The 27,715-nt window shown below is 44.2% G+C and overlaps 1 protein-coding gene across 1 annotated transcript in view; it reads right to left on the bottom strand.

The window, feature by feature from the left end:
* Positions 1 to 27,715, bottom strand: part of LOC138505094 (uncharacterized) — a 717,078-nt gene that overhangs the window by 494,620 nt on the left and 194,743 nt on the right. Inside the window, exons 19-20 of the mRNA XM_069625408.1 lie at positions 22,794 to 23,060; positions 21,070 to 21,333 (exon numbers count right to left, since the gene is read on the bottom strand). Coding sequence (XP_069481509.1) covers positions 21,070 to 21,333; positions 22,794 to 23,060 — 531 coding nt within the window. The remainder of the gene's footprint in view (positions 1 to 21,069; positions 21,334 to 22,793; positions 23,061 to 27,715) is intronic.

Below are 27,715 nucleotides of genomic sequence, written 5' to 3' on the forward strand. Positions count from 1 at the left end.
ACTATGCCCTGGAAAGACACTTTGACAGCAATTTCGGATTGGAAGGAGTGGACGCATTGTTGTACGCCATGCATGAGTGCCGTTTCGCCGATATGCATGCACTTTGCGAAGACCTGGACACTTTTGCTACTGCCGATGTTATCGTCATCCAATACGATAGCATGCATATGGGTTACATGGCTTGCTTACATTTGTTCTGTCGACTGAGGAGATTGCTGGATGTCGTGAAGACACTTTTTCCCACTGCCAAGGTGCTTTTCTCATCCATAATACGCGATGAGTATGGGCCACTGCTCATGGATGTTGTTCGAGCCAGACGCAGGAAGGTGTCTCATCAACAGAAGCATGCATACTTTTTTGTCCGCTCGTGGAATGTTCTTCTGCAACAATTACCTGATTAGTTGTGAAAATGGGGAATTTTTAAAAGAAAATTGCATTTTGTTGTCACCCATTGGCAATGAAGTTTTGTTTTCCCATCTACAGGATGCGGTTAAGAGTTTACTGTAATAATGTCAGCACAAGAAAACAAAAAAGCAAACGAAAACCGAAAAAAGGTGTTTCTCTAGAAGCATCTAAAAAAAAGGCTCTTTTAATAGCCGCCCCTTACCAGGACCTCCTTCTACCCTGGTTGCAAGTTATTCCCCCACGCCTGCACGCAGCACGAAAGCCACATCCAGAGATTTTGAGGACAGCGGCCATGGAAATGGGACTGTGGGGATTGTCCAATCAGGTGATTAGGGTGTGCAGCAGTAGGAAGAAGGACTCCTGCTTCACTCGGGCCCGGCTCTCGCTGTACTTGGGGAAGTGCACGTGCCACATTCTGCGCTTCTCACCATTGTTATACCAAAAAAGTAATCCCATAGCCGAATGATACGTATAATATGTTGGCCAAAAGCGAATCACATCAAGTGACAAACATCGCCATCCGGGAAACATGAATGTAACCATAGGGAGTCCATTGTGTGAAATGCCGGCCATTTTCTTTTTTCGTAACTCTTTGCAAATGTATTCTATGCTTTAGATCCGGACACAGTGCAAGGCCACAGCTTGAACTCTGAAATGCTAACGCAGATAGGAATGCAGAACCGTGCAGAAAAACATTGTTTTTCCTCTCACTAAGTCCTTGAAGCCGTGCAGAAACCGTGCCTAATCAGTAGTCCAGGTGCCGGATTGTCTTGCAAGCACTGTTGTAAAAGGCAGTAGAACATGAATTATATTATTATATTCTTCTACCGGTGCTCCTTCACGGAGGATGGTATTTTCTGCTTCAGAACTGTCTGACCCTTCGCTCATGAGCCATAGCAAACAGATAACGTAGTATGGAATGTTTCTCTGCTAAGAACAAGATATCCTTACCGAGCCAGCGCTCCATGTTCCTCATAACAGAAAACTGTCTCTGCAGCCTTTGCTAGAATAACTATGTTTAGACTGAATGTAGACTTGTCATAACATGTCATAATTGTCAATCACTGAACCCTAGCCTGTATGAGGGTGGGTCGAATAGCTTTAACAAAGGATGATGTATGATGTATATATATGTTATGTTATTTTGCATTTATATAGCGCCTTATATACCATTGGTATGGTCTGAAGGCGCTGGTAGGTTGAACGCCTTTGGGAAACGAAGTTCAGGTCAGTAGAGAGAGTCGAGAGAGTCCAAAGGTGCGTGTGCGTACCAGGTATGTGTGCAGCTGGTGCGGAATTCGTGTAATAGCTGCTTCATAGCTGTAGGTGTGGTGGTTGAGAGATCAGGAGTATGTGTTCGCTCTGGCAGGATTTATCCAGATCGAGTGTGGCTGCGTTAGGCCTGAGGAAAATGCCTGGCTGGGGGGTATGTAACCAGCAGTGTTTACATACAGTGATGGGGAGTGAGCGGGAGATGTTGATATGAGAACAGTTATACCGAATGGTGTCATAGTATCTCTGTATTCTAGTTGAGTGGTGGTGTAAAGAAGAGAGTAAGCGTGGGGTGTGGTATGATGGGATATATGCTCTTTCAAATGTTCCCTGCATTCCAAGGCCTATTACGTACGTTACGCAATTCTATGCGATCAAGTCCGTTCTATGCACTTTTATTTGTTTCCGGCGTTCGAGATCAGGCATTTCACTCATCCACTCTGTACGCTCATCCGTTTTGTACGCACATCCGCTCTGTGCACTCATCCAATCTACACACTCATCCAATCTACACACTCATCCAATCTACACACTCATCCTATCTATACACTCATCCAATCTATACACTCATCCAATCTACACACTCATCTAGACTGCACACTCATCCAGTCTACACACTCATCCGCCCCACACACTCATCCGCCCCACACACTCATCCACTCTACACACTCATCCGCTCCACACACTCATCCGCTCCACACACTCATCTGTTCCACACACTCATCCGCTCCACACACTCATCCGTTCCACACACTCATCCGATCTACGTACTCGTCCGCTCTATGTACTCATCCGCTCTATGTACTAATCCGTTCTACGTACTCATCCGCTCTATTTACTCATCCGCTCTCCGTGCTCATCTGCTCCACGTACTCGTCCGTTCTTCGTACTAATCTGCTCTATACACTCATCCGATCTACACACTTATCCGCTCCACACACTCATACGCTCCACACACTCATCGGCTCCACACACTCATCCGCTCCATACACTCATCTGCTCCACACACTCATCCCCTCTCACACACTCATCCCCTCTCACACACTCAGCCCCTCTCACACACTCATCTCCTCCTCACACTCATCCCCTCCTCACACTCATTCCCTCCCCACACTCATCCCCTCCTCACACTCATCCGTTCTACACACTCATCTGCTCTACACACTCATCCGCTCTATACACTCATCCAATCAACACATTCATCCGGTCCTCATACTCATCCTAATCTACACACTCATCCGGTCCTCCCACTCATCGGGTCCACAAACTACTCGTCCACTCGATATACTACTCATGCGCTCTACGTACTCATCCGCTCCACACACTCATCCGCTCTACACACTCATCCGCTCCACACACTCATCTGCACCACACACTCATCCGCTCCACACACTCATCCGCTCCATACACACATCTGGTCCACACGCTCAGCCGCTCCACATGCTCAGCCGTTCCACACACTCATCCGCTCCACACACTCATCAGCTCCACACACTCATCCGATATGGCTGCTTGAGCGCTGTTCGCTCTCTCGCATCTCACGGTGTCTGGGAACACACGTCGTGAGGCGTTGAGACCCCGTCGGCCGACTGAGAAACTCTGAATAAAAACCAGACTTGTTTGGAACCTCGCGACTGATGTGTCATTTGGGTATATGGTTATTGTGCCTTATTTCCATGTATGGTCTTTATGGCCTAGCAAAAATGGCGCCCGAATAGGGACCCTGCCATTAATGCTCCATTGCATACGCTGAAGTTGAAGGAAGGCAACAAAAAAAACGAGTCGATGACAAAGCCGTTGGACCAGGATCGGAAGGTGTTCGGGGCGCCCCTGCAGAAGTGATGAGAGACTCCTCTGCAGAGCTGTACACAGCCGATCCCTGATTGACGAGCAGTGCCCAGAGAGCATCGAGGCGAGGGTCCTGGAAATGAGGCAAATTGAGCCAGACACTCGGTCACGACGATTCTTGGTTGCATCTGTATACGGGCAAATTGCGTCCTGAGTGACGAATTGGTTGATCAGGTGAGTCGTTCCCCCGATTCTTAAACGTCCTGATATTGGTTGAGTGTTGCACTTGCAAGTTCAAACGCCCAGGGTAAGAAAAGGGTAAGAGTTACCCATGCCTGGGAAATTGTCTTCCTGTTTAGTGAGTTTTTTTCACTGCGGTAGACAATCTTTGGAAACTGGCCAGGTTGCGCCACCCGAAGGGTCGCCGGCACAGGAGATGTACATAAAGTATGGAATAGGGGCGATAGTGTTCAATGCGGTTTCGCATAGGCAGACCAGACGTGTATCAGACCTTCAGTGGCCTAATAATGGGAGCTTTGAATTAGCGCATATAGAAAACTTAGAATCAGTATTGCTACAACAAAAGGCCAGACCTTCAGCTTTCGACGTGGTAAGAGACTGGAGAAAGGAAGGTAATCTCTGTTTGAAAAGTAGGGAAAAACACACACGTAGACATAAAACAAACACAGAGAAAGTGCTAAAGCATGATCAGCAGCAGCAGACAGAAGCCATTAGGAACATGGATAAGGCCTTCCAATTAGATATACAGAAAATATATCCTTCACAAGATGTGCATACATCAGATGAACTAATAAATAAAATATTAAATGAGCGAAGAAGTGAACATCAAAGTACTGACCCAGTTGCACCTCCTCCTTATGTATCTCCTATTCCCGTGATTCCATCCGCACCTAAAGTAAGCATTCACTCTCCCTCTGTGCCTGTGACATAATTTTCTCCACCCCCTTCAGAGCATGAGTTATCCACTTTAGCTGGCAGTTCTGCAGCAATGGGGCCTGAATGAGGAAGTATTAGACAGACTCGTAGTACGATTAGCAAGGGAAGGAAAGATGATCTGAAAGAGTGGGCCGAAACGTATATTGATGATAACGATAAAGTGGCTGTGCAAACTTCCATATCTGATCATCATAGAGGCCTTGGTGAACAACAGGTATTGTTTGAATGTATGGGGGATTATCTTGTCAAAATACTGCGTAATTTGACTAATACAGTGGTACCGCAAAAGTTGCGTGATTTGGTTGGCCTTTCCGAATTTGCGAGATAATACGGCGAAAGTGCGAGAACACGTAGGGCGAATATTTGTGTTTAAGCGAGAACTTGATCGATTGCAAAAAGAGATAATGAAAAAAGATGAACCACATGTGTCGTACGTTCAGAAATGGTTTTTACTGCCGTTGAAAACTGTTAGTAAACGGAGGCGAATTTGTACACGAGATGGTCTTAGATGGATTACGGATCCCGACATTTCCCTGATTGAAGTGCATGATACGTTTAGTCAGTATACACCAGAAATGCAGAGAAAAGTGTTGCAAGTTATGGTGGAGTATTTACAGGATGAATGTATACAAAATAAGATGTGTTGTCCTGCTGATTTAATTAGAATTTATAAAAGAGCATTTTCACCTGATAGTGGAACGACTGCTTTTTCTCTTGATCTAGCTTTGTTGCTTAATAGATGAACAAATGTAGAATCCCCTACTTTGCAATTACCCATGAGGGAGCTGCCTCCCACGTTTGTCCTGAAAGTAGAGGTTGCTGCCGAGGGAGCGACTCCAGCACGAACGATAGAAGCTCATTATATTGCACAGTTTGTACATGTCACTTTTTCTAGACAAGAAGTAAATACTATAAAACTGACGGTCCCTGACATTAGGAAAAATCCAGCAGGATTCTATAAGGAAATTTAATCTGCTTTGAATTCATCTGTTTTTGCACTAAGTGACATTGATTTACTATTTCCTGTGATTCTTCCTGTAGATATATGGAAGCAGGTTAGAGGTATAAATGATGCGCCGATGTTAGGCGATAAATGGGAGAATTTGATTAAAGTTGATAGTGAGAGAAAGGCTGGAGAAAAGCCACCACAAGTAATGTTGGCTTTGCCATCGTGAATAGTATAGAAATTGAAAACTTTAGTGCCTGAAAAAAGAATAGTTTGGGATAAATTGACTGCTTGCTTACAAGGCAAATCAGAAGGAGCAACAGGTTATTTTATTCGGTTTGAAGAGGTATTTGCAGATTTTAGTGGTCAAGATCTAAGTACCGAACCTGGGAAGAAATTGTTTGTTGATAAGTTTGTGCAAGGGTTGTTACCGAAAATTCAGACTTTAATAATGACATCTGAAAGTGCATGGCAAGCGAAATCACAAAGTAAAGTATTACATATGACACAATATTATGAGAACAGAGTAAATTCAGAAAAGGATAAGCAAATAAGGGAAAAAGGAGATTTGAAAACAAGAGTGTTGTTACAACAGGTAGCGAACAATAATCAAGGTGGTGGGAACGCACCGTCTAGAGTCCAATTTGAATTAACGTCCAACGTGCAAGGGGGTCCAATAGATATTAATCAATGTGCCTATTGTAGATAAGAAGGCCATTGGCGAGCACAGTGCCTGCATATACAGAATAGAAATGGGACTATTCCAAGAAGACAGAATAGAGGTCGTCCAGGAATAATAAGGCAGAATCGAAATCAAATGAAGCCACAATTTCAGGATAATCAGGGTAATAAGAATCAACAACGGATCAACATGAATGGTGGAAATGTTTTTGATAACCCGTCCAATGCATATTACTCTGGCGACTTTACATCTGACGATGTACTGTTCCACTAGGACAGCCTGAGACAGGGGTTGGAACCGGTGCCTATTCCCGTTGACCAGAAAGGGCCCTATGTAGAAATGAAGGTTGGGAATAGGGAGCACATTTTTTTAGTGGACACAGGTGCACAAAAATGTTCGATTGACCATCAGCGGGTTCCAGAAATACCACTGTCAGGGCATAGAAATGTCTCAGTAGGGTTCTCAGGTATGCCAGTAATTAGTCCAGTTTCACAACCAGTGCCAATCACACTATGTCCATTTACTGAGTCTTGCCCATTTCTTTTGATGAAAAATTGTGGTGAAAATGTGTTGGGATTAAATCTGTTGAAGGAATTGAATGCAGTCATTTATTGTTCTCCTGATGGAGTGTATTTGACAATCTCGCAGCAAAAGACTCCTGTATCGCAATTTGTATCCACGCCATTGCCGACTGAATTGAGTAAAGTACCAGCTTGTATATGGGCAGTGAGCAATAATGATGTTGGTTGTTTGAGAGTAGAACCAGCAACAATTGTTTTGAAAGAAGGAATTACATTACTGCGTATTACTCAATACAAAATATCAGCTGAGGGTGAAAGAGCTTTGAAGTGCATTATATCAGATTTGATTGCTAGAAATGTAATTGAAAAAACTTCTGGTAGTATTGGCAATAGCCCGATTCTTCCAGTTTACAAGAAACAAGGTAATGATATACCTTACTGTTTTATAATTGATTTACGTGGAGTGAATAAAGTAGTTGATCCGCAATTTCCATTAGTCCCGGATGTGACGACGATTTTGACTAAGAGTCCAGCCTCCGCAGCTTATTTTAGTGTTATTGATTTGAAAAATGCATTCTTTAGTATTCCAGTGCATCCAGATAGTAGATATTTCTTTGATTTTACACTAGGAGGACGTTCATTTACATTCACCCGTATTCCACAAGGCTACACTGAAAGTCCAAGTATTTACAGTAGAGCTTTGAAAGAACAACTAGACATGCTTCAGTTACTGTCAGGGTGTGTGTTGTTACAATATGTTGATGACCTGCTTATAGCAGCAGGCACAGAAAAAATGTGTAAAGAAAGCACTGTGCATTGTTGACACATTTAGCGGCACACGGTCACAAGGCATCATTAAAAAAATTCCAGTATTGTCGACAGGAGGTGGCCTATTTGGGCTATCTCCTATCGAAGGAGGCAAGAAGATTGACACCAGAAAGAATAGAAAGCATCTCTGATATGCCTATTCCAAACACACAGAAAGAAGTCAGGGCTTTAATTGGCATGGCTTCATATTGTAGGCAGTGTATCGCACATTTTTCGATGATTGTGAAACCATTAGTGGCATTGACAAGGAAAGATGTTACCTTACCTTTGCCATGGAACATGGAATGTCAAGAAGCATTTGACCTGCTCAGAGCTGCGTTATTTTCAGCTCCGGTTTTGGGCACGCCAAATTATGACAAGAGTTTTAAGTTATTTGTGCATGAAAATGATGGATGTGCTTTGGCTGTTTTGACTCAGGAGCACTGGGGGAGAAATAGACCATGCGGTTTCTCTTCCATGCTGGATCCTGTTAAATGTGCTTTGCCGCGTTGCTTGCGAGCTGTTGCTGCAGCCGCCGCATCAGTAAAACAAACCGAGGGAACGGTTTTAGGTCACTCTTTAACCGTAATGGTACCTCATTCAGTAGACATTCTTTTAAATAGAACGCAGACGTAACATTTCACATCCGCCAGACTAACAAGGTATGAAATTATCCTATTTGCACTGCATATTAAAATTAAGAGATGTTGTGCTTTAAATCCGGCCGAGTTAATGCCTCCTCCCAGTGAAAATGGGGGTGAAAAACAATTGTCACATGAATGCTTAATGAATACTGAACAAGAGACAAAAGGAAGAATTGATTTAACTGTTACTCCACAGAAAGAGCCAGATGGAGAACTGTTTTGTGACGGTTCTTGTTTTAAATTACCGAATGGCACATCAACTGCTGCTTATGCCATTACGCCACTGAAAACTATTGTAGAGAGCACATGAATCCCATGTAACTCAGAGAGCCAGATGGAGAACTGTTTTGTGATGGTTCTTGTTTAAAATCCCGAATGGCACATCAACTGCTGCTTATGCCATTACGACACTGAAAACAATTGTAGAGAGCAAACGAATCCCATATAACTCTGCACTAGCTGCGGAGATAATAGCATTAACCAGAGCATGTGACATTTCTGCAAACCTCAATGTAAACATATAGGAGGTCATTACGACCTTGGTGCTAAGTGCACCAACTTTACCACCATGGTGTAAACTCTGTTTACACCATGGTGGATGGCGGATTTACCGCCCCATTCCAAGGTGAGTGGGGCGGTAAATCCCCATTTCCCATTTTCCCTTCCCCATTCCCATTTTTGCCCCATAGGGCATAATGGGAGTGGGGAAAGCGCTAATTACGCCGCCGTAATTTACGGCGGCGTAATTAGCACCATGGCGGATTTAGCCATGGATTTTAACGCCTGCTAAAAGCAGGCGTTAAAATCAGAATCAGGCGTTAAGGGTTAACGGTGGCGTTAACCCTTAACGCCTGAGTTGTAATGAGGGCCATATACTGATAGTCAGTATGCATTTGGGGTGGTACACAATTTTGGTCGATTATGGGCTGAAAGGGGTTTCCTGACGTCACATGGAACCAAAATCCAACATGGCAGTTTGACAGTGAGACTATTGTCAGCACGCACGCTTCCTAAGCGATTAGCAATAATGAAATGTGAAGCACATAAAAGGATAACGTGTAATGTAGGAAAGGGAAACACATTTGCAGACAGAATTGCAAAACAAACTGCCATCGATTTGCACACAAAAATGTATTTAGAAACAACAGAAGGAGTGTTCTGCATGATAGAGGATGTAGTTGAAACAGTGAAAGAGATACAAGCAGAAGACACTCGAGATGAAATAAAACAGTGGTCTGAGGGTCCAGCAGAATTAGATTCTGAGGGTTGTTGGGTGGACAAAAAGAATAATGGATGGATGTTGTCAAATGCCTATGCGATGGCAATGGTTACTATGGCTCACAGTCCAACACACGTATGTGCGAAAAAAATAACTGAGCTGCCTTGGTTCGGTATGGCATAATACGAACATTAGGAAAACTCCTGTAAGATTGGTTCAGAATTGCATTACTTGTTTGCAACATAACATTGGGAAGGGAACAGTATAACCAGTAGGAGGTTTTGGTCCACCCTCTATGCCATGTGAAGTCATCCATTTTGATTTCATAGAAATGGAGAGATGCCAAAATTATAAATATGTCCTCGTAGTGGTCTGTGCATTTAGCAAATGGGTGGAGGCCTATCCCCTGAAAGATTGTACAGATATGTCCACAGCAAAATCCATGCTAAAAGAGTACTTCCCCCAATTTAGACTAACCCGTGTCATATGGTCAGATAATGGACCGCATTTTATAGTGGCCATGATATTGCAAATTTGTGCAGGTCTCCAAATTGATAAGCGATTCCATTCGGCCAGACACCCGATGAGTGCCGGTTTGGTAGAACAGCAAAACGGTATCTTGAAAAAGAAATTGGCCAAGATTTGCAAAGGGAGCAATTTGAAATGGCCCGATGCATTGCCACTAGCTTTACTGTGCATGCGCACAGCTGTGCAGGAAAGGACTGGCCTCTCCCCATATAAGATAGTTATGGAAAGACCAGCCAATGTCTGGAATGTGTCACGTCCGAAAAGATTAAGGGATGTTGAGTATCCATTGCTTATTGACTACTGTAAACAGTTGACTCAAAACTTGCGTTTGATTTATCAGCAGGTGCAGGAGGCTTTTCCTGTCAGATTTACAGGCCCAGGCAATTGTCTGTAGCCAGGTGATTGGACTTTGGTAAATAATTTTGAAAGAAAATCTTTGCTTGCACAGTGCTGGAAGGAGCCTTTCCAGGTACTGCTGGCCACGCAGACTGCAATCTGAGTGAATGGCCGAAAGCATTGGATCCACGAAACACACACAAAAAGAATTCCGTTTCCTTTGCCACATGAGAAAGAGATCGATGATCCTGACGTCAAAAGCAAGACAGCTGTACCTGATCACAAAGACATCACTGCCGAATTCCAGCCAGAAGTCCTTCCTGAGCCAGAGAAAGGGCCTGGGAAGATTGCAACGAAAATCGATAGACCAGTGTTGCCTCAACATTGTTCGGCTGCTGCCTCATCATCACTTATTGCATCACGAATTGGCACTGATCCTGCATCTGGAGATGACAGTGCATTGTTCATCGATCATACTGTACCTGGAGCTGTAAGGTACAATCTACGTTCACGAAATCAGAAGTGATCAGCTTTTGTTTCGCCTTTGTTTCTAGCTCACGGATGTAGCTGGGAACGGAGGCCTAGGGAAAAGGAGCGTATGAGCTGTATCGATGGAGAGCTCTGACACACGGTTTCCCGGTGCTACCATTGAAAGTGAAGGCCTATTTTGAAATATTTGCAAGGAACTTGGGGTTGGTCATCCTGAGTTACCTGGGGGCAACCAGACGTGGACTCCCTGCTCACTGTGCTCAGAGAGGCACAGCTTCACCTCACTGATGAGGCCCAACAAGGCTGAAACACGTGTATGGGGTTGCTGTTGCTACTGTTGTTCAGAGAGGAATTGCCATAGCATTTCGGTGCTGGACTGCCCATGTGGGTGGGACAAAGACTGATATGCAAATGGTTATTTCCCATCTGTGAAAGGTCCAGTGAGCAAAAAGCGTGTGCTGCAAACTCTCATCTCAGAACAGGTTATCATGCCATGTTCAGAACAGGTTATCATGCCATGTTCTTTCTGGAGAGGAGCGCTGCTACCTTTTTTGAAATATTTGCAAGGAACTTGGGGTTGGTCACCCTGAGTTACCTGGGGCAACCAGACGTGGACTCCCTGCTCACTGTTCTCAGAGAGGCACAGCTTCACCTCACTGATGAGTCCCAACAAGGCTGAAACACGTGTATGGGGTTGCTGTTGGTACTGTTGTTCAGAGAGGAATTGCCATAGCATTTCGGTGCTGGACTGCCCATGTGGGCGAGACAAAGACTGATATGCAAATGGTTATTTCCCATCTGTGAAAGGTACAGTGAGCAAAAAGCATGTGCTGCAAACTCTCATGTCAGAACAGGTTATCATGCCCTGTTTAGAACAGGTTGCCATGTTCTTTCTGGAGAGGAGCGCCTGCTACCTTTGTTGAAATATATAAATATATAAACATCAGCTTGTTGCCATCTTAAGCAGGCTAACTTGAATTTGCTTGAATATTTGCTGCTAACGTGTGTAGGTGTGGAGAACTTTTCCGACGGACGCTGAAAAACTTTTACTGAAATAGAACGATGCCTGTATTCACTCCTGCTCCCGCCTGCACCAATGCTGTTGATGATATAGACATTGACATTAAGTCTGCCTCAAGAAAGACTTTGTTTAGAAAGACTAACATACTTTTGATTATGATACCTCTTTGCATTTCAATTACACTTATCCCAATGTTTTGGTACTTGGAGACTATGGGCCTCATTACGACCCAGGCGGTAAGTTACCGCCTGGGCCGTGACTTTACCACCATGGCGTAAACTACGTTTACGCCATGGTGGTTGGCGGACTTACCGCCCCATTCCGACCTTGGTGGGGCGGTAAGTCCCCAATCCCCATTTACCCTTCCCCATTCCCATTTTTGTCCCATAGGGCATAATGGGAGTGGGGAAGGCGTTAATTACGCCACCGTAAATTACGGTGGCGTAATTAACTCCATGGTCCCTTAGCGCCATGGATTTTAACACCCGCTAAAAGCGGGTGTTAAAACCTCCATGGCGCTAAGGGACCTCGTAATTGGCGGTAAGGGGTCGGCGCAGCTAACGCTGGCGTAAACCCCTTACCGCCAGGGTCGTAATGAGGCCCAATGCATCCCTTAAACACTCTATTGTCAGCTACCAATGCTCCCACTATGAGTACCCCAGCCCATGTGCTCTCTTATACTCTTCCATCACGAGAAGTTACACATAGAAAAGGTTACGATAATAACACATTACTGCTGATTATGAATATGACCCATGCTATTTTGAATAGGTCCAATTGTTGGGTTTGTTCCCATTTACCCCAGCACAGGGAAAGAGGGATGGGTTGGTATATACATCCTTTACCGCTTAATACTGCCTGTTATGCATCATTAAGAGCGCTATTTTTTGGAAAATGGAATGATAGCGTCACTGGTAAATTTGATGGAACAAATATAAATGAATTTGAAAGATTGGTATTAGAACCATTAGGTTGTTCCGTGTTTACAAACGGAAGCAAAATAAAACCTGTAACAACAAGTCCAGTAGGCTCTCAAGGCCTTACCAGTCCCTTATTACTTTTAAAGTGGCTCCGATTGGAGACAAAGATGCTGTGCCTCCCTCCTATACTATTAATCATAGTCCACATTCTGTCCCATGTTGCTTACGGAAAAAGGGTTCCCACCCAGTGGGAACATTTACTAGATGTATGAATACTGCTGTGCTTGAATAAGAAGAGAAACCATTATGTATAGGAGGTTCTGTCTATTTTGTGTGTGGAGATCAGTCTCATCCATGGTTACCTAGAAACTTGGAAGGGACCTGTTATTTAGGGATACTTCTACCTGGTGTATTTCTTGCCAAACCTTCTGAAATAGCAAAAATATCTAGATCTTGGCCACAACGAGATGATACTGTTGGGCAGATTGTTGGGGATATAGCAAAATCGTTTATACCATTTTGGGGACAAGCAATAAACTCATGGAATATAAGAAAACTGTCCAGGGTGTTAGAGAAAACAATAATGGAACAACAGATATACTTCACAAAATGACACTGGAACAAAAAACAATTAGACTCGTTGCACTTCAGAATAGAATGGTTTTTGATACTATTTTGGCTGATCGTGGAGGTGTATGCAAATTAGTGGGATCAGTGTGCTGTGTATTCGTAAGTGACTCTTCCCCTACGATATTTGAAGTAATTAAGAAATTGCATGTCCTAAGCTCTGAAATTCATGTCCCCACAGGTGGTTGGAATCTAAATATAAGTTCATGGTTCTGGGAACTGCTACGATCCTGGGGATGGAAGATAATTGCAATCTTGGCAATGATATTTGGTGATCCTCATATTCTACTGTTGTTGCATACAATGCCTGTGCGCCATTTGCTCCCAAATTACAAATGAGTGTGTACATGCAATCAGTATGAAGCCGCCTCCTCGTATGATAAATGATGGTACAAAACACGAAAATGAAATAATTAAAGAATTTATGGTAATTAATATTTCTGATGATGGTGATAGCGACATGGGTAGTTGGCTTAAGGCCAAAAGGAGGGTTTGTTATACCGAAAAAGTAAACCCATAGCTGAATGATATGTATAATATATTGGCCAGAAGCGAACCGCATCATGTGACAAACATCGCAATCTGGGAAGCATGAATGTAACCATAGGGAGTCCATTTTGTGAGATGTCGGCCATTTTCTTCTTTTTTCATAACGCTTTGCAAATGTATTCTATGCTTTAGATCCGCACATGGTGCGAGGCCACGGCTTGAACTCTGAAATGCTAACGCAGACAGGAATGCAAACCACACAGAAATACATTGTTTTTCCTCTCACTAAGTCCTTGAAGCCATGCAGAAGTCGCGCCTAATCAGAAGTCCAGGTGCCGGTTTGTCTTGCAAACACTGTTGTAAAAGGCAGTTAAACACGAATTATATTCTTCTAGCGGTGCTCCTTCACAGGTATTTTCTGCTTCAGAACTGTCTGACCCTTAGCTCATGAGCCGTAGCAAACAGATAACGTAGTATGGAATGTTTCTCTGCTAAGAACAAGATATGCTTACTGAGCCAGAGCTCTATGTTCCTCATAACAGAAATCTGTCTCTGCAGCTTTTGCTAGAATAACTATGTTTAGACTGAATGAAGACTTGTCATAATGTGTCATAATTGCCAATCACTGAACCCTAGCCTGTATGACATGTATGAGAGCGGGTCGAATAGCTTTAACAACGGTTGATGTATGATGTATATATATGGCTTCTTGAGCGCTGTTCTCTCTCTCGCATCTCACAGTGTCTGGGAACACACGTCGTGAGGCGTTGAGACCCAGTCGGCCGACTGAGAAACTCTGAATAAAAAACAGACTTGTTTGGAAAATGAACCTGGCGACTGACGTGTCATTTGGGTATATGGTTATTGTGCCTTATTTCCATGCATGGTCTTTATGGCCTAGCACCATGCTGGCCTATGGAAATGGGACTGTAGGGATTGTACAATCAGGTGCTCAGGGTGTGCGTCACAGGAAAGCGCGGCAATAGGAAGAAGGACTCCTCCTGCTTTACTGGGGTGCGGCCCTTGCGGTACATGGGAAAGTGCACATGCCACAATCTGCACTTCTCACCATGCTGGCAATGGAAATGGGACTGTGGGGATTGTCCAATCAGGTGCTCAGGGTGTGCGTCACAGGAATGGGCGGCAATATATTTTCCCATTACTCTGTGTACTGACGGTAGCAGGCAGAGATGGAGAGACGCACTGTCTTGATAGTAGGTGATGCCTTTGTGGAAGATCGGTTCCGGTATGCCATTGAAAAAGGCTTAGATGGCGATTTCGATTTGGAGGGAGTGGTGGCTTTGTGGTGCTGTAGCGATGTGTGCAGCTTCGGTGCTGTGCTTGCAGTATTTTGCCGAGTGGCCACTTTAGCTACTGTACATAGTGTGGTCATGCACTATGGAGCGTTGCATTTGGGTGCCATGCCTTGTTCCCGTCTGTACCGACAACTGAATAAGGTGATGAAAGTAGTGCAGCGTATTGTTCCCACTGCCAAGGTGACTTTTTCATGCATCCACCAAGACTACTAAGCACCTATTCTAATGTTTGCTGTCGCCAGCTAGAGGTCGGAAGGGGTCTCATCAACAGAAGCATGTATCCTTTTTTGTCCGTTCATGGGATGTTATTCTGCAACGATGACCCCATTAGTTGTGGAAATACGGAGTTCTTCCAAGCAAATGGCATTTTGTTGTCGTCCATTGGTAATGCAGTTTTCTTTGCTCGTCTACAGGGTGCGCTGAAGAGTTTACTGTAATAATGTGAGCACAAAAAAACACAAAATCGAATTAAAACAAAAAAAGGTGTGTCTCTAGAAGCAAATACAAAAAATAAAAGCTCTATTCAGAGCTACCCCTTACAACGAACTCCCCCTTCCCGGGTTGCAATTTATTCCCCCACGTCCGCACACAGCATGACAGCCACATCCAGGGATTTTCAGGATGGCGGTAATTGAAATGGGGCTGTGGAGGCAGAGGGATTGCGCAATAACGTTTCTGGGCGTGGTGTGTACACAGAGGACTGTTGTACAGAACTGATACTGTTACATGGTGAGCTCTTCAATGTTATTGGTGGATTTGTGTGGAACTTTTGAACAGTACGCAATGACGGCGTGCTGGAAAGAAGACAGTAGAAAGGGAAGAAGGAATGTTTCTGCTTTATTGGAGAACGGCCCTTGCCATCCTTGGGGAAACGCATGCGCACATACTCCCGTTTTCAGCATGCTATCTATGACATTGGCGCAGTGGCGACTATCACGCCTACGGGTGGGGGTCACAGGAAGGGCCGTTCATAATTTTCTACAATACTGTGCACACTGAGCCGTCTGACATGGTTGCAATTACTTGGAAACGTAATGTAGCACGGCCCATTTGTACAACATACACGCCAAACCTATGTGACCTGCTACTCTGTTCTGAAAAGCTGCAAACAGATTGCAGAGCAGCTCTGGGGTGTGGTCTTTTGTAGGGCTGCTGTGGAGAACTTGCACCCGGAAAACAGGCCTACATTGTTCAAAAACCTACATACATGTACAACGGCACATTGTTGTGTGTTTGTACACGTGTACTTTTCGAAAATCACTCCCAACATTCCTCAACACTGCACGTTGTTGCTGTCCATGAGTCTGCATTGTGTCACTGAAATAAGGGCCCATGTGCAGCGTCGCCATTGCTCTCCTTTAGTACTGCATTTTGGGCGGAATATGTTGTGCGCATGTGCATACCGTTGCCACTTCTGTACTGAATAATAGGGCGCCATACGTGTGCCGAGCATTTTGGGAGACGCTGGCTATTTATAGGGTATATCAGGTGGGATGTTTATCTGTATAGGTACCTGTAGGCCGTGGGTGGGTGCCTCCACCTAATTAACATTCGTTCGCATATGCTGCACAGTGGCAGTGTTACCAGGACACAGAGGAACAGATACACATGCGTGTACTTGCACAACAACCAAATGTCCCCTCCCACATGTAATCGTAGGTGGAGGACAACATGCAGACATGCGGAGCGTGCTGGCATCGTACGGATGCCTCCATTGTCATTGCGTATAGGCCGGGAAGCTGCGGTGTCCGTAACTGCGGTCATTCCAACGAGGGCTGTGTGCCGCTGAGCGAGAACGGCATTTGAACAAAAAAAGAATATCACATATACACTCAGCAACCTTTCACTTATTAACATTTACTTGTACACATTCATACACACCATTAGGAAAGGGTGGGGTAGCATAAGTGCATACTTATTGTGGGGAATTGGGGATTTCTTCAAGTTGGTTGTGAGGGGAGGAAGACATTGAGGTATCACCATAAACGTCTCCCATCACACGGTTTTAGAGGGGATTGCAGACCTTTGGCATGGGTAAGGGGTACAAGTGCAGGCCTGCTAGTGTTGTTTCATTTTGTCAATAATACACCCTTATACGCAACCTTTCAGGCGGCACAATTGTTTACCAATTTTTCCACTTTGGCTTCCAGCCTGTCCTTTTTGCTATGCATAGAGTTTCTTTCTTTTTCTTTCTTTTCCTTTCTTTTCCTATGGCCGTGTGCCAGTGGTCTTCAAACTTTTTTGGCCAGGGCCCCCCTGAGCAAAATTTGGGCCGGTCGGGACCCCCCAGAAATGCCAAATGGTCAGTATATATTGCACGCCGTCACCTGCTCCCATCACACTCCTACCCAGTCCCTGGTCTCTCCCCACACCATCACACACCCTGGGCTCTCCCCACTCTGATCCCACCACTATCACATGGTCCCCGCCCATTGTGCTCCCACCATAGTCCCTGGGTTCCCCCCATCCCGTTTCCAACACAGTCTGAGTGCCAGTGCGGCTGGTGATTTTTTTTAAGTGGAGGGGCATAACTATTTCCTCCAAAAATGCCATAGCGACAGAGCATAATGAGGGAGCCCAAACCAATAAAGGGGAGTTCGGGGGGGGGGGGGGTTCACCTGTGAATTATTTTTAAATAATGGTTTAAAATGTTGCATTGTAGAGCATACTTTTAACAAAAAATGGGTAAATGGCCAAACAGTTTGCATTTGGTGCTGGGGGCCCATGGGGCAGGCATGACATTTTTTACTGGACATCTATGATACAGGTCCAGTAAAAAGATACCATCCCTGTCCCCTGGGCCCCACTGGGCCTAACACAATCAACATGATTATGTGTGTATGCAAGGCGCTGCACATTCATACAGCAATCAATCTATCATTCACACGATCATCCATCACCATACACTCACTCATAACATAAGCATACACGCATCCATACACATGTTTAAATAAAAACAATGAACATAAACGTACCTTCTGCATTGGCCTGCATGTAGGTGCTGAAACGCCCTGCTCCAGGCTGCTCTGTCCATATGTGTGAGGAGGCATAGGAGCTCCCCCTCGGACATTCAGACATGCAGTGCCCCAGCCTGCATTTCCAATGAGCTATGTAATGCTGGCAAAGCAAAACGCCCCAGCACTTGCATGGCTCAGTGAGCATGTGCGGCTGGGGAACTAAACTGAACTGGGCTGGCTCCTTGGCTCCTCCATAATGGGTGAGGGGCCACTGGGTGGGCGCCACCTCACCATTATGGATGAGCCACCAGGCTCGGACTTGCCTATAGGGCAATGCCTGTACCAAAAAATGTAAAATACTAGTGTGGGCCAGTCAAAATGGGCCACCATTTTTGCCAATGTGGACCAGTTTGAGTTACTTAACTATGCAGTTAGTAATTTTGAAGATTGTTTCTGAATATATCACAATTTACTTACATTTTAACACAAAGCACCCTCTTGGGTACTAGTGAAACAGTGGGCCTCGTTACAACCCTGGGGGTAGCTGTGACGGTAAAACCGGCACGGCTGCCGCCGGAGTTGCATCCGGGTCCGGCACCCATGAATGGGCAATTACTGGGTCATGCTGAGTTAGGCGGACCTGATAATTACCCTTTCGCGGGTGCCGTTCCAGTAGATCCCCATTCCCATTTGAGCCGCATAGGGCTCAGTGGGCAATGGGGAGCTCAGATGCACTGGCACCGTTAATAACGGTGCCGGTGCATCCGATGAGCTGTGCACGGCCTTCCAGGTCAGACTTGGAGGGCTGTCAGCACCCGCGAGCACAACTCTTACTATGGCGGTACGGTAGCATCGGTGCCGTTAGCCTACCAGCACCGCTGTTACCGTACCGCCATAGTTGTAATGAGGCCCAGTCTGTGACTAAAGGAATGAATATCCATTTACAACTGCGGGCCAATTTTTCATTGTTGCCTGAGACAGTTTCATGTTTCAGCCCGACCATGAGAGCCACCCCAGCCAATTTCTTCCAATCTAAAAAAAAATAGATTTTTTTTATTTTATATTTCATGCTGAGCTCTCAGGGCCCCCAGGGATGCACCCGCGGACCCCTGAGGGGTCGCGCCCCACAGTTTAAATACCACTGCCATATGCTGTTGTGGAAGGGTTGCCGATTGTGCTGCCTTGCTTTCCTTTCCAATATGTTCTGTCACAGAGAAGAAAATGTGTTTGCTGTACATATAGCAATATATATTACATAATGTACCAATGGGGTTTTTAGTGTAAGGCATTGCGTCGGGAAGGGGAATTTTCTTCCAGCCACACTAAGCTGCTTGCCTTTGCTGCGTAATAAGTGAAACATTATGCTTCTCTACTATTGTTCACTGCAGCAACTATGCAATTAGTTGACAAACTTCTGTGTGCTTACTACATTGTAGTGATGTTTTGGTCTTGGTACTTTCTAGTCCGTACTCTCTGAAAACACGATGTTAAAGGGACGTTATGGTTAAGTAACGCTACTAAAAAACGATCGCCTTTACTGAAAACACTATACTAAAGCAACGTTCTGGTTACAGTGCCCTAATAAAAATTTATGAAATTCACTAAGAAAAAACATTGTTAAAGGGACGTTATGGTTAAGCTGCACTAGCACAAACCTATGAAATTCAATGGAAAAACGTTGCCACAGGAGTGTTATGCTTACAATTAAAACCAAACCCCCCCGAAATTCACCGGTTATGGTAAGATAAGCAACCATAACTCGCGCCAGCACTGTGCTCTGCTAAGACTAAAACCCATGACAACAAAGATGACATCACAAATGTCATTGTTGACATCACCGATGACATCACATGCCTGGCTACCTCTTTTTTTGTTCACTGACATATGTAGGGCGGGTGGTTTTCTTCACTGAGAGTCAGGAACAAAACATAGAAAAGGTAATATGTTTGCAGAGCTTACCTTTCTCATATGGTTTTACACTGCTTTCCTAAGGGATCAGTCACAGCATGTGATACAGATACATGAGGGAAGAAGCAGGCTTGCAACATAGCAAACATTGGTGTATATAAAGATACCAAGTTAGGTTAAGAACACTGTTAGTACTCCTGCTTTTTCGTCAGCTGTACTTACCCTGTGTATGGGCGCATTTGTGTGTGCTGTGGTCTCTTTATGGTTTCTGTGTAGTAGTACAGATATGTTGTAAGTGAGGCGTTAGTAGATACTTATTACACGTTTCACAGTACGCAAAAATCAGACACAAAAGCATTCATCATTTTACTCTCCAACGTGGCAAAAATGTGAATATTGATCCTCTATACTGCATGCTGCAGGCAATGCCTACGTTTCTGCATAAGTTGCCTCTTACACTGGAAAGAACTATGTACTGCAATGGTGTGTAGAGAAATGCATTGTGTAATGAATTATCTATCTCATGCTAGTTCTCCGAATGACCTCTGATCGTTTCTGGCAACATTATATTGAGAAACCTGTGTGCAGGCTTTTCATGAAAAGTAAATGCATATGTGATGTCATCAATGACATTTGTGATGTCATCTTTGATGTCATGGGTGTTCATCTTAGAAAAAGCACAGTGCAGGCGCGAGTTCTGGTTGCTTAGCTTACCATAACTGGCGAATTTCAGGGTTTTTTCCGTTTTACCTGTAACCATAATGTCCCTGTAACAACGTTTTTCCATTGCATTTCATAGGTTTGTGCTAGTGTAACTTAACCATAATGTCCCTTTAACATTGTTTTTTGTTAGTGAATATTAATTTAAAACGGCATCACCATTAACATCAAATTGCACGATTAATCAAGGACAAACATGAAATAAGGTGTAGAGGTATTACTAATGAGGATGCTTCCTATTTTACATATTTACTTCAAACAGTACAGCCAATGGGCCTCATTACGAGTTTTGCCGTGCAGGAAAAAACTGGAGGTAATTCCGTTACCTCAATTTTTGCAGCACTTCCAAATTACAAGTTTTGGAGGTAAAGTGGTCGTACTACCTCTTATTACTTAAACCTCATAAATGTGCAGGTAAAATTCACATTGAAGTCAACAATTATTTTCTGTCTTTATGTATTGTGGCTATTTTGACACTTTCGACAATAAATCTGTACACTGCAACATATACACTTACATGTTACTCCAGTCACTGGATCTGATGTCTCGTTGTAAGGGCCACTGGCTGTTGTGATTGTGACAGTGTATTCCCTTCCAGGGAGCAAGCTTGTGAAAGTAACAGGCTGTGTAGTTGTGCTGTTCTGGGTTTGGTTGACGGCTCCTTGAATGGCGATAGTGTATAGTTCCACGATTCCAGGGGGTTGGTTCCAGCTGATCTGCAAGGAACTTGTTGACTGATTGTTTATGACAGTAATATTCCCAGGTGGTATCCGTTCAGGCCCTAAGGAGGAAAAGGTCAGATGTCTTAATAATCTCTAATTTGGTGGAGCAATGAGACACAAATCATAATAGATTTATCAGGATCTGCATTCGGGGGCCACCAGGATATGCCTGGCAACTCCCAAGGAACCCACAGGCATATCCTGGTTTGGCGATTCCTGGTTTGGCATCCCAGAGAGGACATTTAGCCTGCCTGACCTCACCAGCTGTTGAAGACATGGGTAACAGAGTACCTCTGAGGTTAGAGCAATTTGAGACCGATTGAATAGTTCAAGTGGGAGCATAACAGGACGAACAATATATTTTTAATGCCTGGACTAAGGAATGCATGTTTGATTATGGGGGTCATTACGACCCAGGCGTTAAGGGTTTGACTGCGCCGTAAAAGGTTGCGGCGCCGTTAACCCCTTAATGCCTTACTACGAGGTCCCTTTGTGGCTCCTGACCTTAACGGCTGGTCTGGACCAGCCGTTAAGGTAGGGACCCGCAAAGGGACCTTGAAGGTAATTACGGTACCGCAATTTGCGGTACCGTAATTACCGCCTTCCCCTTTCCCATTGAGCACTATGGGGCAAAAATGGGAATGGGGAAGGGCCAATGGTAAATGGGGAATTACCGCGCCGCCAACCTTGGAATGGGGTGGTAATTCTCTATTTCACCATGGCGGAATCGTTAAGTTACCGGCGTTAACCATGGCGCTCTCACAAAAAATGATGCTGAAGAAGTAAAGCTGATATTCTTAACATTATAGTTCAGGATTAGACTTTTCTTGGTAATGAATAACCATTTCAATGTTTCTAGGTTAAGATTGGAGACAGCCAAGTCACAATTCGTTTAAGCAAAATATTCCCAGAAAACGTACCTTGGTACCACTACACAGACTCATATGTGGACAGAAAACATCAGCAGTGGTAGTGAAAAGCTTTCTTTTTCTATGTTTTAGCAATGTTTGCAGGCAAAGGGGCATTGACATTTAAATATTTGCAAAACATTGAGGGATATGATGGCATCTTTCTGTCAAAAGCATTTGCACAAGTATTGTATACACTATTTCACAAAAAGCAGAAAATCTTAATTTTTGTTGTTTTGTTTCAGCTTTAAAGGGTCAATAATTGCGAGTCAGGCAAAGGACCTCACAGTGGAAACATTGGGGGGTGCTCATGGCACCCCCCCATCAAAGCACAGTGAGGACTTGTTGCAAAAGAACTGGGGCTGTCCTGTTATCATCACAGCTCCTTTTAACAACTGCCTTATATTTACGCTTGTAGAGAAGCAGTGGACGTAGTGAACAGCTCTTGCACTATTACGTTTAGCTTATTGCTAACAACGAAAATGAATTCACAAGATCACTATAGGTTTTGGGAATACTGAATTCATATTTGCTCGTACAATGTCGGAGAACAAGAAAATCAGTGTAGGGCATTCATGAACACAGTATACAAAAATAGAAACTCAACTTACTTGTGTACGAAGATATGGAAGCAGGCAAACTGGTATAATTACCAGCAGCGACTGTCACAATGCGTATTGTGTAGTTTGTTCCAGGTACCAGGCTCACAAGGTTGGCATAGGCAGTGCTGTTTGTGACATTCCAAACTCCCTGTGAACTAGTGTATGTGATGTTGTAAATTAAATCTGCACCAGTCATATTTGCAGGAGTCGTCCACTCAAGGGAGATGCTGTTTTTCTGCACATTTTTCAAGCTTGGGAACTCTGGCATTGAAGGATCTATGGAGCATGAAAATATGTCACATATTACATCAAGTGAAAGACGGAAGTGAATCGATTCATTGTCCAACTGCAGGCATCGAGGGCCGGAAAACATGTCAGATTGTCATTATTATCCCTTATTAATATTCATGAGATAAATTTGTCATGAAATATTTCTAAATTCATGCTAATTTATCTTAAGAATAATAATCAGGGATATCCTGAAAAACGTTAGGTTTGCAGCCTTGGGGGCCTGGAGTTAGATGTATACAGTATACATCTACATATACAGTAGGATATAGGTTACACCTCTGCTATTCAGTCAAGCCATCATTTTTCAAAATAGAATTACATATGGAGTCACAATATTTTGTCATTGAAAACTATTTAATATACTTTAATAATATGACCTGCCCCTCTTTGCGTGAGCCTCGGAGTACTTCATATGGAACACATTGGCAATCAATAATGTAGCAGTAACAATGGAGATTACAGAGGGATGTAAATAGGGTGGACCCAAGTACATAGAAATGAGCTGACGGCATTGAGGACAGCAGGTGAGTGGTGTACGGAAAGGGGACTGTGTATTTTAACAGTGACTATGAATTTTACCTATGCTCTGAAATTTAGCTAGGGCTCCACATTCCAAAAAGGACAAAAACTGACCCCAGTAGTGAGTAAGGCTGTGAGACTCAGATGTGAGACACTGTGCTGAATCCAGTGTATGTCAGCATTGTGGATATATAAAGCACCTGTCAGCTAAAAGGTGCATTTGGATTTGATGCTGCACAACATGATGTTAACATTTTGCTCCACATCACACTTATGGACTGAATTGCGTTGTCTGGTCAAAGGTTCGACAGCAAAATGATCGAATGACCAAAGGGTCGAGTCAATTTGACCGAATTTTTTTCTTCTAAAATGTATATATTTTTTTTTGCTTTAGTATAGTTAAAAAATTGTGTTTTAACAACAAAAACAGGTTTTGGGGGAGACCCCCCAAAAAACAAAAACAAAAATAATAATAACAACCCTTTTTTCTCGGTCAAATTGACTCGACCTTTTTGTCATTCGATCATTTGCTTTCAAACATTTGACCTAGAACCTAGAATATTCATGGCAAACCAGTCCATGAGTTTTGTGTACAAACCTTGGTGCAGATTGATTACTGAATGTCCAGGCATTTCTTCTGTGCAAAGTTAATTTGAAATGCAGGGAAATAAGCATGACAGAATTATATCTACCGCAGTATACGTGATGTGAGGTGATCTGCTCAAAGTAGACTCATTTTTCAACTTGCAGAACTGGAATGCAGCGCAGGGCAATGTAACACTTTACATCCGTTTTGCTGCCATTCTAATCAGCTCGGGTTAATCGCATGCTCTGGACATTTCTGGAGGGTGGTTGATTGAAAGGGAGGTGGTTCTGATGGAGAATGACATCACAGAAAAAGGCAGACACTTTTACATTTAATGTAAGTAAAATCTATATCCATGGGCAGTCTCAGAGAGAGTGTTTGAAAAGGCTTGCAGGAGGCTGGCTCTGGTTCTCTGACTGGTGCATCGTTTCACAAGGCTGGCTGGTGATTACGAGCACTCACCGTCCCTGGGGGAAGTGTGCGGCAGAAAGACAGGCTGACAGAAGGCTTCGCAGAATCTATTCAAGCTCAGAATGGAGTACAGGCCACGAAAAAGGCCTTACCTGCGCTTGTCCGCACGAGGACCGTGCAGTCCGTGCAACCCCTTACTGTTGTTGTCAAGCTGCTCTCCCATACTCGATTACCTGCTACCTAAGGTTCAAAGGTAAGCCGGCCTGCCACCCCTCCATTCCGTAGTCACTTACTGCCAAACGCTAACTACGGTACACACCACCTTGGTAGCAAGCCGCCACTGTTTGCCTTATATACAGTATGCAAGCTACTGTTCACCCTGTAAAACGCAGTAGCCCTACATAATAACGGGGAACACATCCAACTCCACCAAGCTAGCCTTGATTGACCGAACTTAATGAACTTCTGAGCAATACCGCTCTTCCAGGATCGATGAACTTCCAACGTCTACACACTCTGATCAGACTCCTCTGTATGACTCTACCAATTTGTTCCCCACTAGTGTCCTCAACTTTTATTCCTACATGCATATGTCTAATATCTTAACTCTTCTGTATGCTCTGTGTATATATCGCTATGTAATTGTGCACACTTCGCTATGCAACAGAACCCTGTTAAACTCTGCCATTAAACAGCATGATAATTCCCCCTAACTGTTATCTGGATGCCGCTCTAAATGAATTGTGTGCCCATAGCGCTGAGCTCTGTGTTGCACTGCAAGCCTGCTACCCCCTTTTTAATGTGCCATCAATAACCCTTGCCAACTAGCCTTCTGCTCTGTGCCACATTAGCTTGTATCTGAAAATTGTGAAAACAGTGCTCCCTAACAGCATCTAGTTGCCCCTATCATCTCTAATTGAACTACTGCTTGACCTTAACTAGCATACTTTTGTTTGATAAATATCTGTTCTGTATTAGCCCGATATTTACCCCACTGCTTGAACTGAACTAGCCTACTGTTGTTTGATTATGATATCTAGCATGATAACGAAAATGCCCAGCTAGCTCTGGTTATAAGTAATAACTGCCTTTAGATGCCATGCTAGTCTCTAACATTTTGTTTTGTTGCAATGCCTACTGTAGCTGGTATTGCTTAGTCATTCTGTATGAACTCCCCATACTTGTCGTTCTAGTACTGCCTTATGAATATCTATTGCTTACACAATTCTTACTGAATCTGCTTAGTTAGATCTGCATTAGCATTAAGCATAATACTGTCATTGTACTGCACAAATGTATCCTCCAAGAACACACTCAACAGCACCACGATCCCAGTGCACCACACGTCACCTCACCCTCTTCTCTATTTCACTCATCACATTCGCTTTCTGGCCAATCAGCAGCATGTCCCTCAGGCACACAGAACTTTCACCACCACTAGTCCACAGTCACGCCACATCTACCCTCTTACAAAACACTCAGCTCAGCGTCCACATCATCAAGCTTGTGGAACAATCCTTCCCCAACCCAGACTCTGCAGACTCAGAGCACGCACCAAGCTACACATCACTCACCGCAGCACCCCGCCTGCTACTTACCTTAGAAACATCAGACTTAGCTCACGCACCTCCACACGGTGAACACGCACACATCCTCCACACAACCACTACCAACCCCACATCCAATGTTCCACGCCCAGCTCCAATCCCTCACATCCATCCAATCTTTTACTCACTACACCCCATGGCCCAAACTCCAGCACACACGTCCACCTAGACCGGTTCACTCCGAATTGAAATGTGCGCTTATCAATGTCCGCTCCCTCCCTGCACATGCACTTGAGATCAATGACCTCATCACCTCCCATAAACTTGACCTACTAGCCATGCCCAAAACATGCCTCCATGAAGCATCAGGCCCATCCATCTCGCTTGCCCTCCCTCAAGGATACACTATCCTGAGACAGGACCGCACGACATCCAAAGGTAGAGGCATAGCCCTCATCTTCAAGGAGACCATCTCCATTAGAATCTGCAACCAACAGTGGGAAAACAGTGCTGATCTCCTCCCTGCCAAACTGTCACTTTCCCCCAATTGTACCATAAACATCCTAATCACCTACAGGCCACCAGACTCACAACCAGACTATCAAAGGCACCTCCTCCAAATCATAGAGAACAACTTAAAAAGCTCGACCAAAACTATCCTGCTCGGTGACCTCAACCTAGGCCTGCGTGACCCCAAGGACAAAGCAGCCGCCTCCCTAGCCAAAGAACTCACGCACATTGGGTTAGAACATAAAATCACAGCACCTACCCATTGCAAACGCCGATCCATTTACTGGATCGCAGACCACAAATGCTCTTCATCCATTACTAACATCTCAGCCCTCCCATGGACTGACCACCACTATATCCAATTCTCTATTCCCACCATTCCTACTCGCAAGTTGCTCTCATAAGCCCCACCCGCTAAAGTCAGAAGCTCGAAAAAACGAACTAAAATCAACCTCACACCTCTTCTCGACATCCCTGAACTTAAACCTCCATTCAACAAAGACCCCACCTCACTGGCCAACACCTATACCCACGCTCTAACCCAAGCCATTGAGTCCATAGCTCCCCTAGAAGATAAAAAAGAAAAAAATCAATGCACTCTGACTTATGGTTTACGGAAGAACTGTCTACACTACGCACCAGTAAATCCTCACCTAACCAATCCTCTCTCTATACAAATTCAAAGAGATCTCATCCTCGTATAAAAGAGCCATATTCCTAGCTAAATCATAATCCTTCAACCAAAGAATTTCCAAAGCTAACTCAAAATCAAGGGACATCTTCTCTATTTTCAGAGATCTCACCACTCCCGCCACTAGCCCGGATGAAATCATCAAAGAGGAAGCCTGGTGCTCCAGCATTCAGGATGCCCTTATCAACAAAGTCAAGATGCTCCAAGAAAAAATAACAACACAGCACAAAGCTCTTCCTAAACAGGACAGACCACCTCTGCCCCCCCCCACATTACATGGTAAATGTATTCTGAGATAACGCCAAAAGGGCATAATGTGGTATTGCAAATAAAATACTGCAGGGACATGAAATTATGATCTAGAGTGTAATAGGTC

This window comes from Ambystoma mexicanum, chromosome 11, assembly GCF_040938575.1.
Source record: "Ambystoma mexicanum isolate Mex_15411 chromosome 11, UKY_AmexF1_1, whole genome shotgun sequence".
In the NCBI taxonomy this organism is placed as follows: Eukaryota; Metazoa; Chordata; class Amphibia; order Caudata; family Ambystomatidae; genus Ambystoma; species Ambystoma mexicanum.